Raw genomic sequence first — 17,203 nt, forward strand, 5'->3', positions numbered from 1 at the left:
AAAATATGCATCAAACACTTCTTGCAAGTTTCCCAAAATATCATAGTAGGACAGCAGGCCTTCGTTTTTCAGAATTATACGGTTTGCAATTAAGCTGCGGGAGTGAGGTCGGGAATTGTGTTTGTCGCGAAGTACTCGCTGCTGCCGCCCAAACTACAGCCTATTTTGGATGACGTAACGTGGTGACAGCAACGTGGTCGTAGAAACCATTTATCAAACCCAATAAAATTTCTTCGCATTTTTATCTTTTCCTCCTGATGATAACCATTCCTCAGCATGTCTCTTGATGGAACCGACAGTGCGGAAATCTCTTTTTTAGTAGTGTTCAAACAGTTCTTATGTACGGTACACGGATATGATGCACTATTTGCTATAACTCCTGCCAATATGTTGATGCCAACTGTAAATAATATATGATAATTGATGAGTTCAAAAATATATAATTTCAATATTCATACTTGCTACGAAAGCTCTTAGCTGATGGAGTTTCAAATGATTATCCCATATTTCGAAAAAATTCTCATAATTTTTTTTGAACAAGGCAATCAAGAATGTACGACGTACAAGTGTGTTTTTGAACCTTGGCAATTTCTCTGCATCATCCCCAACATTACGCCAGGCCTTGACGTACTCAATCAGCCCAGTAATACTCTTACATAATACAATTGGCTGCATTGCCACAGAGTGAGAATTCCCTTGCTTGGTAACTGTAGAGTACGCATCGATTGGATATAATGCTCGCAGTCTTAGGGCGAAACCTATTGAGTAGGGATATACCAATGTATTCAGCCGCAGGGAGAAACGTCAAATAAAGAGAGATTCACATGTTTACAAGTGGCACAGAAAGACGTGTTTTATTTGGACGGTTGGACTCTACATTGGCGACCAGAGGAGGGATTTTGTTTCATTCGGATGGTGGCGGAGCCCTAACGGTGCGGACAGGTTAGTGAAGGCGGTAGTTGAAATAGAGCTTGACCAACGTGTGTGCAGACTGAGTGTACTTATCTGAAAACAGTTATGTATGCATGTATGATTGGGTTGGGATGTAATGCAACGTTTATAATCGGTAACCGGTTTGCGGTTGAAAATTGAATAATTTTTATGCCGCGTTACTCCTATATTCAAGCGGTGGTGTAGTTAAAGTTTAGAGATAGGTTATGATTTCGAGGTTGATGTTTTACTAAAGTAGTGTTGTTCATATCGATGGAAATGTCTAATGTGGAGAAAATGTACTTGGAATGATGGAATAAGGTTCTGGATACAGATGAGCTCCAATTCGGCACAGAGGAAAGAAATGTAAGTAAAAATGCGTGGCTTGGTGAATTTGCTTGTTTTAATTAAATAAAGAGTTTGGTTATATAAAAAAAATGGAAAATTGGTTTTATTTTTAATGCATGAACATCTCAGATTGATATGATTTATATTTTATATAAACAAATATATAGAGAATGAAGGAATAAAAATTGATGTTGATTTGTGGTGTATTGATAAGGTACTATGACCGTTCTGGAGATTATCAAACTGATCTTTTGCAAAGCGGGTTTTATAAATGTGTGTTGATATTTCGACTAGTAGTTACTACTTTGGTAAAATGTCGTAAGTTATAGGATACGATTGGGATGTTTTCCTCAACTTCTGAAAATCGGTGGTTGTTGGCCAAAAGTGATAGAAATTGTTGTAAGCTGTTGGCTTCGACAGAAATGTTTCCTAAACTGCTGGTTTTGGAAAAGATGTTTTTTTTACCAAGATAGTGCTAGAAATTGTCGTAAGCTGTTGGCTTCGACTGGAAGGTTTTCAAACTGAGAGTTTGGAAGAGTGGTCGTTGACCACTTCGACTAAAGTGTTTCCTGACCTGTTGGTTTTGGAAGTTTTGGTGGTTGCTAACCACGGTAGGGCTAGAAATAGTCATAGCTGTTGGCTTTTGACTGAACTGGTTCCTTAACTGCTGGTTTTGGAAGGGTTAATGATTTTGACTATGAAATAGTCCTAAGAATTGTCGTAAGCCGTTGGCTTTGACTAGAATATTTCTAAACTGCTGGTTTTGAAAAAGTAGTAGTTGATTACTGTGGTATTTGATATTGTCGTAAGCTGTTGGCTTCGACTGAAGTGTTCCTAAACTCCTGAACTTCAGGTGGCTACAATTCAGGAACCATTAGTCATAAGAATAAATAAACAAAAGTTGATCGTAATCGGTTAGGTTCGACTGAGATGGTGGTTTTAGAAGAAACGTCGATCGCAACTGAACGATTTAATCTGGAGAGTAGATCTGTGTATTTTGGGTAATGAAGAAATTAATATGATTTGGGTTTGAATAAAACACACACAAGATACTAAGTCACTCGGCACTGTACACAATGTTGGTCAGGTTAACGTAAAATATTAAAATTCATATATTTTGGAAATTGGGGGTAATTGGTTTCCTATATGATATTCTTTCTCAAAGATATCACGATGGACATTTTGCGAGCAGTTCGACCATTCGACATGAATGTGGAGGAAAATCGGTTGGCATCCGAATGGGCCAAATGGAAGCGTCAACTTCAATGCTATTTTGAAGCGTGTGGCATAGTTAGCCAAACGGATCGGAAAGCCAAACTATTGTTTTTGGGTGGCCCAGATTTACAAGAGTTGTATGAGCATTTGCCGGACGCGAAGCGGGTTTCGTTTGCATTGGCTGACCCACCATATTATGATGTGGCAATCAAAGCTCTGGATGATCATTTTGAACCGAAAAGAATGATCGCTTACGAAAGATATGTGTTCAGACAGATGGCTCAGAAGCCATCAGAACGGCTTGCAGATTATGTCCTACGACTCAGAGTACAGGCAAAGCGTTGCGAATTCAACCCTGATAATTTTGAAGAGATGATTGTCGATCAGATTACGGAGAAATGCAATTCCGATGCATTGCGCATAGAAATCCTCAAAAGGGATAAAAGGTCATTGGGAGAAATAGTGGCACTAGGTACAACCATGGCAGATACGAAGGCAAAATCACAGCAGATGGCTAGGAGATCGTGAGCAAAGAAGGTAGTCAGGTGAACTGGGTTGGTAATAAAATAATGACTAATAGACAGAAGCGGCCGGTTATGAAGAGAGGCGTGGTCATGTCATGTTTTGCGTGTGGCCATGAAGGACATCTAAAGGCCAGCAAAGTATGCCCGGCAAAGGATGTTCGATGCAACAAATGTAACGCTGTAGGTCATTTTGCAAGATGTTGTTTCAAAACAAGGTTGGAAGTTGAATCAGGGTAATAATCGTTTACCTTCTTTCGGCAAAACGCAAGTTTGAATCAAATGATGAAGCTGGTCCATCCAAACGGATTAGATCAGTCAGAGACGAAGCCGTAGAGGACGAGCAGCAGCAGAAATCAGAGGGATATATTTTTTACGCGATGGGCCGAAATGAGTTCCACTTTAAGGTTGGTGGAGTGATTATTCCAATGACCATAGATTCTGGCGCGGACGCCAACATCATTTCGGCAGATTCTTGGAAGCAAATGAAGGAAGCAGGTGTGAAGGTGCTTTCAATGTCTAAGCAGTCAGACAGAGTTTTGAGGGCATACGCTTCGAAGGATGTGCTTCCAGTTGTTGGAATGTTCCAAGCGGAGGTGGTCGCAGGTCAAAATCAAACCACGGCGACTTTCTACGTAGTGACGGGTGACAAACAATGTTTGTTGGGAGAATCTACAGCACGAGAGTTACAGGTACTCAAGATTGGATTCGATATAGCTGCGATCAAGACACCCAGGACGACATTCCCAAAAATCAAAGGTGTAGTAGCAGAAATATCTATCGATGAAACGGTGCAGCCAGTGCAACAGCCTTATAGGCGAGCTCCCTTCGCTCTGGAGGAACTTATCGAGAAAAGTTAACATATTTGCTAGAGCAGGACATTATCGAACGCGTAAACCAACCATCCCGCTGGGTATCCCCATTAGTACCTGTGATGAAGGACTCAGGCGACGTCAGGCTCTGCGTGGACATGCGTCGCGCCAACAGAGCAGTAATCCAGGAGAAACATCCGTTACCGGTAATTGACGATTTGTTAGGCAGTATCAATGGTGCAGTACGGTTCTCAAAGTTGGACGTCAAGGACGCGTATCACCAAGTGGAACTCTCCGAGCGTTCACGCGAGATTACAACGTTCATTACCAAGTATGGATTATTCAGGTAATTCTTCCAACTAATGTATTCAATTACAAAATTTGAATAAATATAAACTATTTGAAACGAATCATTTATAAAATTAATCATGTTTTAGATATAAGAGACTTATGTTTGGTATCTGTTCAGCCCCTGAGCTTTTTCAAAAGATAATGGAATCTATAGTGGCAGGACTAGAAGGAGTTATCGTTTATCTTGACGATGTTATGGTGTTCGGCTCGACAGAAAAGGAACACGATTTACGGCTGGCCGCACTTTTGCAGCGATTGAAGGAATTCAACCTTCAGTTGAATACCCAAAAATGTCAAATCAACGTGACAAGCTTGGAATTTCTAGGGCATCAATTATCTGAAGAAGGCATAAGACCAACAGAGAGCAGGGTTCAAGCCATTAAGCAGTTTAGGCCACCAACTACTGTGGCGGAATTACGTAGTTTTTTAGGACTTGTCACATACGTTGGGAGATTTATACCAAATTTAGCTTCTAAAACAGATCCTCTTCGGTGTTTGTTACGGACCGGAGCTACTTTCAAATGGAGTCAAATTCACCAAGTGGCTTTCGACTCGATCAAAGCCGAAATAGAATCCACTCGATTCCTAGGCTTCTTCAACCCGAAAGACACGACAATCCTTATTGCGGATGCAAGCCCTACAGGGCTAGGTGCAGTGTTGCTACAAGAGAATACAGCGAAAGAAAACGTATTATTGCGTTTTGCAAGCAAAGCCTTAACAGACCTTGAAAGAAAGTACTTTCAAACCGAACGGGAGGCTTTGGCCTTAGTGTGGGCTGTGGAAAAATTTCGACTATATCTTTTGGGTACGACGTTTAGACTGATAACGGATTGTAAACCGCTGGATTTCTTGTTCTCGTACCGTTCCAAGCCGTGCCCTAGAATAGAAAGGTGGGTGCTGCGGATACAATCATTTCGCTTCCAAGTTGTGTACGAACCAGGAGCAACAAATTTAGCAGATGCATTGTCCAGGCTATCGATGGATCATCCGGTTTCATTTGATGGAGAACAAGAGGGTATATCCGATGTCTCGTGGCAGCAGCGATTCCGAATGCGATTACGGTTAAAGAAGTGGAGGAGGAGTCTATCAAAGATTCATCGATAAACGATCTCATTAATGCATTGGACGGAGGTCAATGGTCAGATTCTGTCAAGGCTTTCAAGCCTTTCGAGTCAGAATTGTACCGCTCCGGCAATTTGGTCTTGCAGGGAGAGTCGACTGGTGATACCAATGGCACTCCGGAAAAGAATACTCCAACTGGCTCATGAGTCACATCCAGGAATTGGAACAATGAAAAGGCGCTTGAGGCAAAAGGTATGGTGGCCAGGAATTGACAAAGATGTCGAGAGAATGATCAAGAGTTGCAAGTCATGTGTGATTGTTTCTTCTTTGGAACCCCCAGAGCCTCTCAAGCGAACTCTGATGCCAGAAAGAGCATGGGTAGACTTGGCGGCTGATTTCGTAGGACCTCTGCCATCAGGGCACAATTTATTAGTTATTGTAGATTATTTCAGCCGATTCATCGAAGTGATCGTTATGAAACAGATCACAGCAGCTCTGACCGTGAAAGCTTTCCACGAGACTTTCTGTAGATTTGGAATGCCGGAGACATTAAAAACGGACAATGGCCCACAGTTTATTAGCGAGGAACTGGGCAAATTCTGTAAACAATTTGGGATTGAGCTCAGGAAAACAACTCCTTATTGGCCACAGGCCAATGGAGAAGTAGAACGAGTCAACGGAATGCTGGCAAAGCACCTTAAAATCAGCCAAGCAGAGGACACGGATTGGAAGTGGGATCTACGCATGTGTGTACTTATGTACAATTCGACTCCCCATTCAACAACAGGAGTAGCTCCTGCAGCTCTGATGTTCGGCCGACTTCTGAGGGATAAACTTCCTATACTACACTACAACCCTCAGCATCATGTAGAAGAAGTCCGAGATCGAGACCGAGTTCAGAAAGACAAGGGTGCCGAGTATGCAGATAATCGTCGGCGTGCTAGATGCAGATCACTACAACCTGGAGTTACTGTCGTTGTTAAAAGACCATCAAAAGAAAATAAGTTATCGTCTAACTTTAGTCCAGAAGAGTATATTGTAGTTGATAGTTCTGGTTCAGATGTAACGTTGCGTTCAAACGTTTCGGGAAGAATAATTCATCGTAATATAGCTCATTTGAAAGTGCTAGAAGAAGGTGAAAATTACAGAGAAGATGATAAGGTACCAGAAGAGAATCAAGCGGAACAGGACCAGTCAGTAGTTGAAGTAACAGTAGAAAATACAATCGAGGATAGGCGCCCACGCAGGGCGACGAAACAACCGGCTCGTTTGAAAGATTTTAAGGTGAACAAGGTTACTATTTGAAGAAAAGAGGAGTTGTAGAGTACGCATCGATTGGATATAATGCTCGCAGTCTTAGGGCGAAACCTATTGAGTAGGGATATACCAATGTATTCAGCCGCAGGGAGAAACGTCAAATAAAGAGAGATTCACATGTTTACAAGTGGCACAGAAAGACGTGTTTTATTTGGACGGTTGGACTCTACAGTAACCATACGTAAAAGCTTTACTTCGAAGAAATCGTCGAGCTCGTGAACAAGACTTCGAAGTGCTGGCTCAAATCCAGGTTGAATAACTTTTCGGCTTCCCTTTCTTATATTTTGAGCCAATTTAATCGTCTAGTAGAAGATGAGCAAATTTTAAAGGAGAGTATGAAAACTAAAAAATAAACTACCTTTTTGATGCTGAATTTTAAATCGGCTTTCCTTATTACATTCTCGTGGGGAACCTGTGTAGACTTTTCTTTTTTCTCTGTGTAACACTATTTACAATCGTAACTCGTTTTGCCTTGCCGTGCTCATTGGGCAACGAATGGTTTCCATCTTCTGATGATAGCTTTTTCTAGATGAGCTTCGCTGTGAGTTGGTCCTTACAAGGTTCTGCCATATTTGATAAGTTCAGGGGAAACTTCTGTAAGTACTTCGTACAGAGTTTCTTAGACATCGGTCTTGACTTTGAAGAACGTTTTGATTGCTTGGGAAGAATAGTTTGTCGCGCAATTTTGCAGATATAGCAATTATTGTGATCAGATTAGCTTTTTGTCTTCATAGATTAATCCTGGCTGTAGTCGTGAACGTAAATATTCTGCGAAATCGAATAAAACGGAATGAAATGCTGTTTGATAATAATGTCTATCGCTGGTTTCAATTTTGAAGATTTTTTAAAACACAATAGGCAACTTTGGACCGATTTTCTTCGTGGTTTCTCATGGTCTTAAATTGAAACTCACCAACCAAGAAATTGCGAACTTGATACGCCAAGCTATAAAAAACAACCGTTTCCAAGGAGTTTTCAAAACTATTAAGACGCCTACTTTGTGAATGATATGCTAACTGTCATTTGAGAGTGAAAGGTACTTTCCTAAACAATGTAGATAACATCATTGGATTCCACGGCATACAAAAAACAAGGCAGGCTCATCACGTATGTAAACATTCAGTTTGAATGTAAACATGTGACGTCACTGCTATCTTCCACAAGCTGGACCGAGACGATGCTCTACGGTCGCAGCATGCTTACTTTTGTACTCCAACATGTGGCGATAAAATATGCGTCACATTCGAAGTGTCATTTTTCTAACGAGCCTACCTTGTTCTCTGTATACCGTGATTGGATTCATTTATTGGCCACCGTCGCCTACTTATATCACTAAAAATTAACAAATAAATGTCTGTTTATACTCTCATCATATAGTAAAGGTGCATACAATAACTGCGGCTCAAACAACACGTATTGTACGAAGTTGATTGGAAAACTTGGGCAATTTTAGTTGAAAATTATCCAAATTCCTAATACTAAATTTTCCCAAATTTTCACCGATATAATATTTTGACCGCATGATTTCCAAAAAGGGGAGTACTTGTATTAGAACCCTGTCGAAACACATCATCACAGTCCATAATATTGTCATTCGACTAAATGTACGAGGATTCTTCATTCTAAAATCTGTTTTCGACCAAATGTCTATTGGAGGCAGTGTCCTTTCAATCAAATATCTTACGTCATTAGTGGACTATAAATTCTTTTTCGACTACATGTCTGTAATGCCCTTTCGATCAAATGTCTTTCGACGAATTGTCTCTCAACAAAATAGAATAGGTTATCTGATTTTTGTTTGTTTTCAGTTTTCATTTTCGCGTTTCTTGTATACTAAGTATAGGTAAAGGCTAGGTAAAAGACTAGGCCATAGTGTTATATACCAATCAACTTAGTTCACCGAATTAAGGTGATGTCTGATTGTGTATGTATGAGCACAAAACGGACTGGTACTTAATATTATCTAATTCTCTTGTAACTAATTGAATTCGACGCGAAATGCGGTCTTATTGGTTCCTATTGAAAATTGGTTCAATTGGTCATTGCTTTCGAAGGGTAATGACAAAACATTAATTTACAATGTTCTGAAAACTCATATGTGAATATGTATATTATGTGGAAGAAAATCATTTTAAAATGCATTGGAGGACCAGTTTCCCTTCGATGGGACTCGAACCCACGATCCTCAGTTCGCTAGACTGGTGCTTTAAGTATTTAGAATGTCTGGCGGCTACACACATTCTTCATCAGCAACTGTACAGCATTATTTTTTGGCGACGGTCCCTACTTGGGATTTTTTTTTATTGCTGCAATACATTCAAAAGACCGATAATAGATATGAATGGATGAAAATAGTGCAATCTATCTCCTTAAAGCGCTCCTTTGACCTCTCTTAAGTGTTTTTCTCTTTTTTATAATGCGCGAGAAAGGCACCACCAACGCTAGGTGAATTAAGCAGGTTTGTTTTAATCATAGGAGTTACAAAGGAAAAAGGTCTACCACACCAGAGCCCCCCAGTAATGCGACTAGTGTCTGCTTCCTGTGAGGGATGTTCCGGTACTCCACACTGTTCAGGCCATGCATCCCATCGGAACGAATCGCATGACACCTTTGAATGAAGAGCTTGCCAATAGGTCCAGATTTACGAGAAAACAACAGTGTACTGAGAATAAGAATATGTCAAGATGTCAATAATGAAATACCGAGTTGTTCGGTAAAAGTTAGAAGAATAATGAAACAATTAATATGTTTTAATGAATTGGTTTGACAATTTAATAATTTGTCCACATTTTTTTTTTAATTTTTTTGCTGAATTGCTAAATTGTTCAGCTGTTTAAAACCTCGGTAAAATTTTACCGACCTCAGAAATCTTAGTAAAATATATATGTCATTCCTTAAAAATGGTTCAAATAGCTTACATTCTAGTCCAGTCTCCCATATGCTCTTAGAAACGATATTCAGTCTAGCACATCCTCGAATTCCTTCTATTTGCTTGCCTATTTTTCCGGTATTCAGAAGGTTTACATGTGCTCTAAATGAAGGTTGCCGGAATTCCAATAGTTGATCCGGAACATGCTTCGGTTCGCTGAAATAATGTAACCAGCAAAGGTTGCCACTACCTTTGATGAAAACTCACAAATCTCGTTGGAGTAAGAATATAATCAAGCAACTTCCTATTATTTTTCACTGGTGGTCACTCATATCATTATTTTTTTTGGCAAATTCTAGTACCGGCAACCCTGCGGAGCGATTTCTTTTCCCACCAATTTCGCTATACTATAGTCCAGATTATCATCCCCGGTGGATCTTTCGCCTTTAGCAGCAGTTGATTTCCTTCAAATATTTATTTTTATTATTTCGTTCACACCTCCGAAATCATCTCGGCTTGGGGATTCCCTCCGTTCGGCTGGCACTGCACTGTGGTACGTCTAACCGCCCTTGCCTTGGGCGTGCTTCGGTGCCAATTCGTATTATTTTCCGTTTTCCGGATTTCCCACCGTCAGTGCTGGAACGTGGAAAAAGGAAGAGCCAATTCCTGCCACCGACGACGACTACGCTATTCCTTATCTATGGGGTTGGAACGGAACGCGTATGGTGGGGGAAGACATGTGTGAATTTGTAGACAGATAAAGGAAGTAAATCCGAGGCGTATCAACTTCCAAGAAGTGTAGCTTTAATTTTTTATGTACCTAGGGCGGGAACCGGATCTTGCCTTTTCATCCTTTCTTGACGCGTTCGATGGCAGGATAGTCGTTAGGAAAAAAAAATCATGTGCGGCTTAAGGTGAACGATATAACATGGGCGCAATGGGAGGGAATCGATGATGGCATTCTGGTCGCTGGCGGTTCTGCCTTCTATCGTTCTACTTTTTCCCCCTACACGTGGCAGACATAGATCAAAGATGACGATGGGTTTGCGGGTAGGTTGTATGGGATTTTAAACTGTAGGATTTCAGCATGATGCGGCGTAGTGATGAACTTGCGATTTTGGTTATTGCTATAAAAAAATGCAATCCCACTGAGCCGTTCCCAATTCGGAAATTAAGACTCATTTTTATTTACGCCCTAATTTTAATGTGCACTAATAGAAAGCTTTGGTTTCTACAAAAACTAATCAAAAGCTCTTTTAATTGTTGTTATTGTGAGGAATAATAAAAGAATCGCAAATCGGTCTTTTCCACCAGTACTGCCATGACTTATTGTGTGTTAACAATAACCGGTAATTATCCCTCCAGAAAGGTGACAAATTTAACGACTTTCCACTTAATCCATTCGGTTTCACCGCAACACCAGCCAGAGCGGAAGCAACTGGTTTCATTACAATCCCTTAATTTCCATATTCCCCTTTAACACCTTTCAAGGGCGCGCCAGTTAGCACCCAGTGCTGCACACTTTTGCGGAAGCCGTCCTCTCCAGCGCCAGGATAATTTTAATGTGATGCAAATGAATTTAATTTAAATGGCTGGTGAAATTAGAACTCTCCTTGTTCTGAACGTCCATTACAGTTTCACTCGTTTTTCTCATGATCCGCTTTGAATACCCTCCCAGCGGTTTTGCTACCGATGGAACCAGAAGAAACACGATCGCAGACATACACAATTGGTACAAAAATGGATGAAAAAAAAAATCGAGTACTTACAGTCAACGCTCACTTTAATTCGCTTCGACACCGTGGGTGGGACACCGTTCGATGCAATGCAGAGGTATGCACCCATATCCAGGCGGGAGATTTTCGATAGCTCCACCGATTCTCCGTCCCACTCCGGCACTGGGAAATGAATCACGCGAATTACGGGAGAGAAAAAAGGAAAATTTATCATTACGGACGATATGGTGCGGTGGCAGCTTCTTGGGGAAGATGGAATTGGGACTATGTTTCCGATTCGGAGAAGCAACTTTATGGAGTATGCCATTTCCCTCGTTTCACTAATCACGTTAAAATTGTTTTTGTGTGCACATTAGAATGTTCAATGTCTAGACATGAGTAAAACAATTGAAACTGAACCAATTAATAAACAAGCTGTTTCAAAACTTAAAGCGAAACGAACAAAAACAGTGAAACTATTTTGCAATTGGTCTCTTTAAATAAGTCTAGTAGTATTTTTTTAAATTTTGTTACACATATGATAATCTAAAGGATTAATTTAAGAGTATAATGATGGTGGCTTGATAGATTAAACACACGTCTGCAAAAAATTTGAACAATTACATTTTCATTACATGTCGTTTTTAATCAATAAATGCCACAGAACAATAGCATTCCCAACGTGCTTCAGGCTTTTTCCAACCGTGTCGCCTATCCCAAATTTGCCAAACCAACAAATTTCACACTGAGATCTGATCCAATTCCATTTACTCCCCGCCCAGCCCAGCCAAACATGTTGATGCGATACCTACCACTTAACGACTTATTAATAGCTATTTTAGAATTATCGTCCCGCTTCCATTTGACTTGTGGCTGCGGGCTCCCCGTGGCGCGACACTTCAGTGTCACGTTGGACCCCTCCCGGACGATAACGTCGCTGGAACTGAGCGAATCGTCGATGTTCGGTGGCACTGCAATGAGAAAAGAAGAAGAGAATGCGAAAAAAACACGGATGAGTGAACGGACTCATACCTGTTTGAAATGTTGTCGGGCTAGAAATCGAATCATGGAAAATGAGGTGACGAATTTTCCGTCACAGTGGGTAGCACAGTGGCCGACAGTTTAGAGAGTGTCATGCTTGCGTTTGGTTACAAATTCCATGTTTGTGCAATAAGTGAAAATTACTTTTTTTGCCGACACACATGATATGTACATATATTGAGTTTGTTCCGTTTGTTCGTGGATAAAAGCGGGAGCGGGAGGCTTAGAATTAGAGAGGAACATTGGATTAGATTAACATATTTATATTAAAAAAAACTACAAAAAATCTTACCTTTTTGCCTTTCTTGTACAGCAAAGTTGTACCAAAAGGCTATCATTTCACTCCGAAAACGAACTTTTATATGAGTCTCGGAGACCCATAGTGTTATATACCCATCGACTCAGCTGTTCGTGTGTATGTGTGTGTGTGTGCACACGAAAACCGAAAAACATTAGCCACTTTTCCATACATTATTTCTTAACCGATTTTCTCGCAACGAGTTGCATTCGACGGGGGACATACACACACATTGGTGTGTTGGTTGTTTGCCTTACAGCGTTTGCAAAAGTCGTAATGTAGGCAATTATTTATGATGTGTATCACACTAAGGCAAAACCAAGGGATTGAATCGAGAAAGGCATCGTCACCGCTAGGTGGATTAATCTGGTTTTTTAGTGGAAAACCTTTCACCTGATTTATTTATTTATTACCAGACTAAAGCCGGAGTGGCCTGTGCAAAACATAAAAGTCCTCTCCATTCAGCTCGGTCCATGGCTGCAACTCGCCAACCAAGCAGTCTGTGGAGGGTCCGCCAATCGTCCTCAACCTGATCGATCCACCTTGCCCGATGTGCACCCGGCCTTCTTATTCCCGTCGAATCACTGTCGCGAACTATTTTCACCGGATTATTATCGGACATTCTGGCTACGTGCTCGGCCCACCGCAGTCGTTCGATTTTCGCGGTGTGTACGATGGATGGTTCTCCCAACAGCTGATGCAACTCGTGGTTCATTCGCCTCCTCCACGTACCGTCCGCCATCTGCACTCCACCATAGATGGTACGCAGCACTTTCCTTTCAAAAACTCCCAGTGCGCGTTGGTCCTCCACGAGCATCGTCCAGGTCTCGGGTCCGTAGAGAACAACCGGTCTAATAAGCATTTTGTAGATTGTCAGTTTGGTACGGTGGCGAACTCTATTCGATCGGAGCGTTTTGTGAAGTCCAAAGTACGTACGATTTCCTATCATGATGCGTCTCCGAATTTCTCTGCTGGTATCGTTATCGTCACCAGTGAGCCCAAGTACACGAATTCTTCAACCACCTCGATTTCGTCACCACCGATAGAAACTCGTGGTGGGTGGCTTAACCAAATAACTGGACGGACTTCGTGAAAATTGAACCACTCGTGTCAATCCCTGCCCTTCGCATTACTCCCTCCAAAGCGATGTTGAATAGCAGACACGAGAGACCATCACCTTGCCGTAACCCGCTGCGCGTTTCGAAGAGACTCGAGAATGCGCACATCACCCGATCCATCGTCGCCTTCCTATATGACCGTAAGGACGTGGCCTGCGCCGTTATTGACTTTAGATATTTGAGCTCCCGAAACGTGTACATTGAGAATGGTAACGTCGCCAACCGTATCAGTTTATCCGGAAATTCGTGTTCGTGCATTAGCTGCCATAGCTGGTCTCGTATCATATGCGGCTTTGAAGTCGATGAATAGATGATGTGTGGGCACGTTGTATTCGCGGTACTTCTGCAATACCTGACGTAGGCTAACACCTGTCTGTGGTGGAGCGTTCGCCCATGAATCCCACCTGGTACTGCCCCATGAACTCTCTTGCAATTGATGTTAGTCGACGGCATAAAATTTGGGAGAGTACCTTGTAGGCGGCGTTCAGCAATGTGATTGCGCGGTAGTTGCTACAATCCAGCTTACCGCTTTTCTTGTAGATGGGAAACACGGCACTTTCTATCCACTCCTGCGTCAGAATCTCATCCTCCCAAACCTTGGTAATCACCCCAGTCCAGCGCTCTAGCTAGTGCCTCACCACCGTGTTTAAACAGCTCTCCTGGTAGTTGGTCAACTCCAGGGGCTTTGTAGTTTTTCAGCCGGACGATCTCCTCCTTGATTTCCTGGAGATTCGGAGCCGGAAGTCGCATGTCATGCGCGCGTGCTCCTAGGTTCATTACCATACCGCCACCGTTGTTTGCCATATCGCCATTCAGGTGCTCTTTGTAGTGCTGCCGCCACCTTTGGATCACCTCACGCTCGTTTGTAAGAAGGTTCCCGGTTATGTCCTTACACATATCAGGCTGTGGTACGTGACCCTTACGTGAACGGTTTAACTTCTCATAGAACTTTCGTGCGTTATTAGCGCGGTACAGTCTCTTCATTCTCTCCTTAACTAACTGCTCACATTCTCTGTCATATCAGTCGTTTCTCTGATTCGGGGCCACCGTGCTTAGTGCAGCGGTTTCGGTGCGTATCGAATATCTCTCCAGCCATCTATAAGAGATTCTGCGCCTAGCTGCTCTTCCGTTGAGAGTGCCACTTCCAGCTGCTGCTCGTCGTTTTGGGCTAGTCTACCGTCTTGTAGCCGCACAATGTTTAGCCGCGGCGGATAACTCCGACGCGTGTAGTACATCATCGAGAGTTTTGAGCGCAGACATACTGCAACGAGGTAGTGGTAGGAGTCAATATTCGCACTGCGGTGATTAGGTGATTTTCATGTGGCCTTGTGGATATTCTTGCGGGGGAAGAAAATGCTTCGGACTACCATTCCGCTGCAAAGTTTATGCATCGTTGGCCGTTGTCGTTCGATACGGTATGCAGACTATCCGGTCCGATGACCGGTCTATACATTTCCTCCCTTCCTACCTGAGCGCTTATGTCACCGATGACGATTTTGACGTCCTGCAGTGGGAATTCATCGTATGTCTGCTCCAGCAGTGCATAGAACGCTTCTTTCTCGTCGTCGGGTCTCCCTTCGTGTGGGTTGTGCACGTTGATGATACTATTGTTGAATAATCGGCCTTTAATCCTCAGCTTGCACATCCTTTCGTTGGTTAGCTGCCACCCAATCACGCGTTGGCGCATATTTCCCAGCACTATGAAGCCGGTTCCTAGCTCGTTGGTGGTGCCACAGCTTTGGTAGAAGGTAGCCGCTCGATGCCCGCTTTTCCACACTTTCTGTCCTGTCCAGCAGATTTCATGCGGCGCTACGACGTCGAAGTTGTGGGGATGTAATTCATCGTAGATTATCCTGTTCAGCGTCCCACCTAACACACGATCGCTTTGGCGGAGCCTACTTGCAGCTTTTTATAGAGGTTTAACAGGCCCACTGTCAAACCCCACCACATCCTAGGCAGGCGCCACAACTCGCAGATGGCCTGGGGATGAGTCGTCAAGCCCTTGGACATAGTCCCTGCTGCCCTTTTACCTGATGTATTGAACAAATTATTCATAATCATTTTCGGGGGGAAGGGCCATTTGGCCGAATGTCACTAGGCTGAAAGTTGTTTGGCTGAATATACTATTTGACCGAACAGATCATTTGGTCGAAAGGGTCATTTGGCCGAAAGGTTAGCTTGGCCGAAAGGGTCATTTGACCAAATAGGACATTTGGCCGAATAGGACATTTGGTCGATTAAGACATTTCGCCGATAGAACATTTGACCGAATAACTCATTTGAAAAGTAAGAAAGGCCAAAACCAATCGGCCAAAACGTCGGGATCGTATACAAATAATCGTTCTTAATTCAACAGACCAAGAAAGCCAAAATTTGAATAAATGAAGCAAATCCAGTCGGTAATGTCGGAAGCGTGAAGTGAGTAGTGAGACGTCTCACTATCCACCTCGCACTACTCACTTTTCATAGTGAGAAGTGTAATGAGTCTCACTTCTCACTCCTCATTTCTTACTTTTCCTTACTTTTTCCTTCTTCATTGTTCTGTTTTTTCTTCCTTCCTTTTTCTCCGTTTCTTCTTCTTTCTTCCGTCTTCCTTATTCCTTCGTTGTCCTTTTTTCTTCCTTCTTCTTCTTCTATCCCCTTCTTCTTCATTCCTTCTATTCCTTCTCCTTTCTGCTTTATTCTTTCTTCTTTTTCGAATAAAATTTAGCACCACTAGTAGTATTTCATCTGTTTTCATCGCGCTTTAAACGGCAGGAAAAAAATGCACTTGGTTGATAGTGCTATGGATAATGCTTACTAGATCTTATTTTAATGAAATCGCTGCCACGATGTAATCTTCCTCTGGTTGCTGGGAACGGTCGATCAATCTGAACAGCAGCATGTCTGAAGAAGTCTGAGAATCCGTGATTAATATCCCTAATTGAGGATCATCAGACTATCGTTGAAGACATTCTGCTATGTGCAATGGAATACACTTCTTTGAACCAACACAAATAGTGAGTAATGTCTGTGGCATAGCCGCGTAGTGGACGTAGGACTTGACTTCACTATGCCTTTCAAGATACATAATCTAGCATAATCTGATTTGGATAAATAATCGGTGATATCAGCAATTATATCAACAACCAACCATCATATCAGCATTATTATTAGACACAATTTCGCGATCAATTCAGAAAATATTTCAAAACGGAAAGCTTGGTTTTTTTTTGTTATCAAAATATGTCATCAAAAAATCTTTTAAAGGGTCTGATGGCTTCGGCAGGTTTTGTTCTATAATTGTCAGGGGGTTTTCTATAACCAATTTTGCTCAAATTTGGCCTAAACATTCTTTGCATATCGAAGAATGTTGTGGCTAAATTTCATAAAATTTGGTCAACAAAAACCCCTCTGACAATAATAGAACAAAACCTGCAGAAGCCGTCATTTCTCCAACTTCCTGATAGATTGGTGTTAAGCTTTGAATCAATCCTGTTCGACATGGTTTTCTGTGTCGATCGTTGAAAAGGTGGTACCAAAGAATGGTATACAATTCTGACAAAAAGGCAGATTTGGAATTCAAAATATTGGTTATGCATAACAAACTATTTTTGCATAATCGGT

At 42.0% G+C, this 17,203-nt stretch overlaps 1 protein-coding gene across 3 annotated transcripts in view; it reads right to left on the bottom strand.

Annotated features, from left to right (window-relative positions):
* The window catches only part of LOC134212313 (neurotrimin-like), a 332,613-nt gene that overhangs the window by 159,047 nt on the left and 156,363 nt on the right, over window positions 1–17,203 (bottom strand). For all 3 annotated transcript variants that reach the window (XM_062690045.1, XM_062690046.1, XM_062690048.1), the window contains 2 exons: window positions 11,953–12,111; window positions 11,195–11,323 (listed from right to left, as the gene is read on the bottom strand). In XM_062690045.1, coding sequence (XP_062546029.1) covers window positions 11,195–11,323; window positions 11,953–12,111 — 288 coding nt within the window. The remainder of the gene's footprint in view (window positions 1–11,194; window positions 11,324–11,952; window positions 12,112–17,203) is intronic.

This window comes from Armigeres subalbatus, chromosome 2 (genome assembly GCF_024139115.2).
Source record: "Armigeres subalbatus isolate Guangzhou_Male chromosome 2, GZ_Asu_2, whole genome shotgun sequence".
In the NCBI taxonomy this organism is placed as follows: domain Eukaryota; kingdom Metazoa; phylum Arthropoda; class Insecta; order Diptera; family Culicidae; genus Armigeres; species Armigeres subalbatus.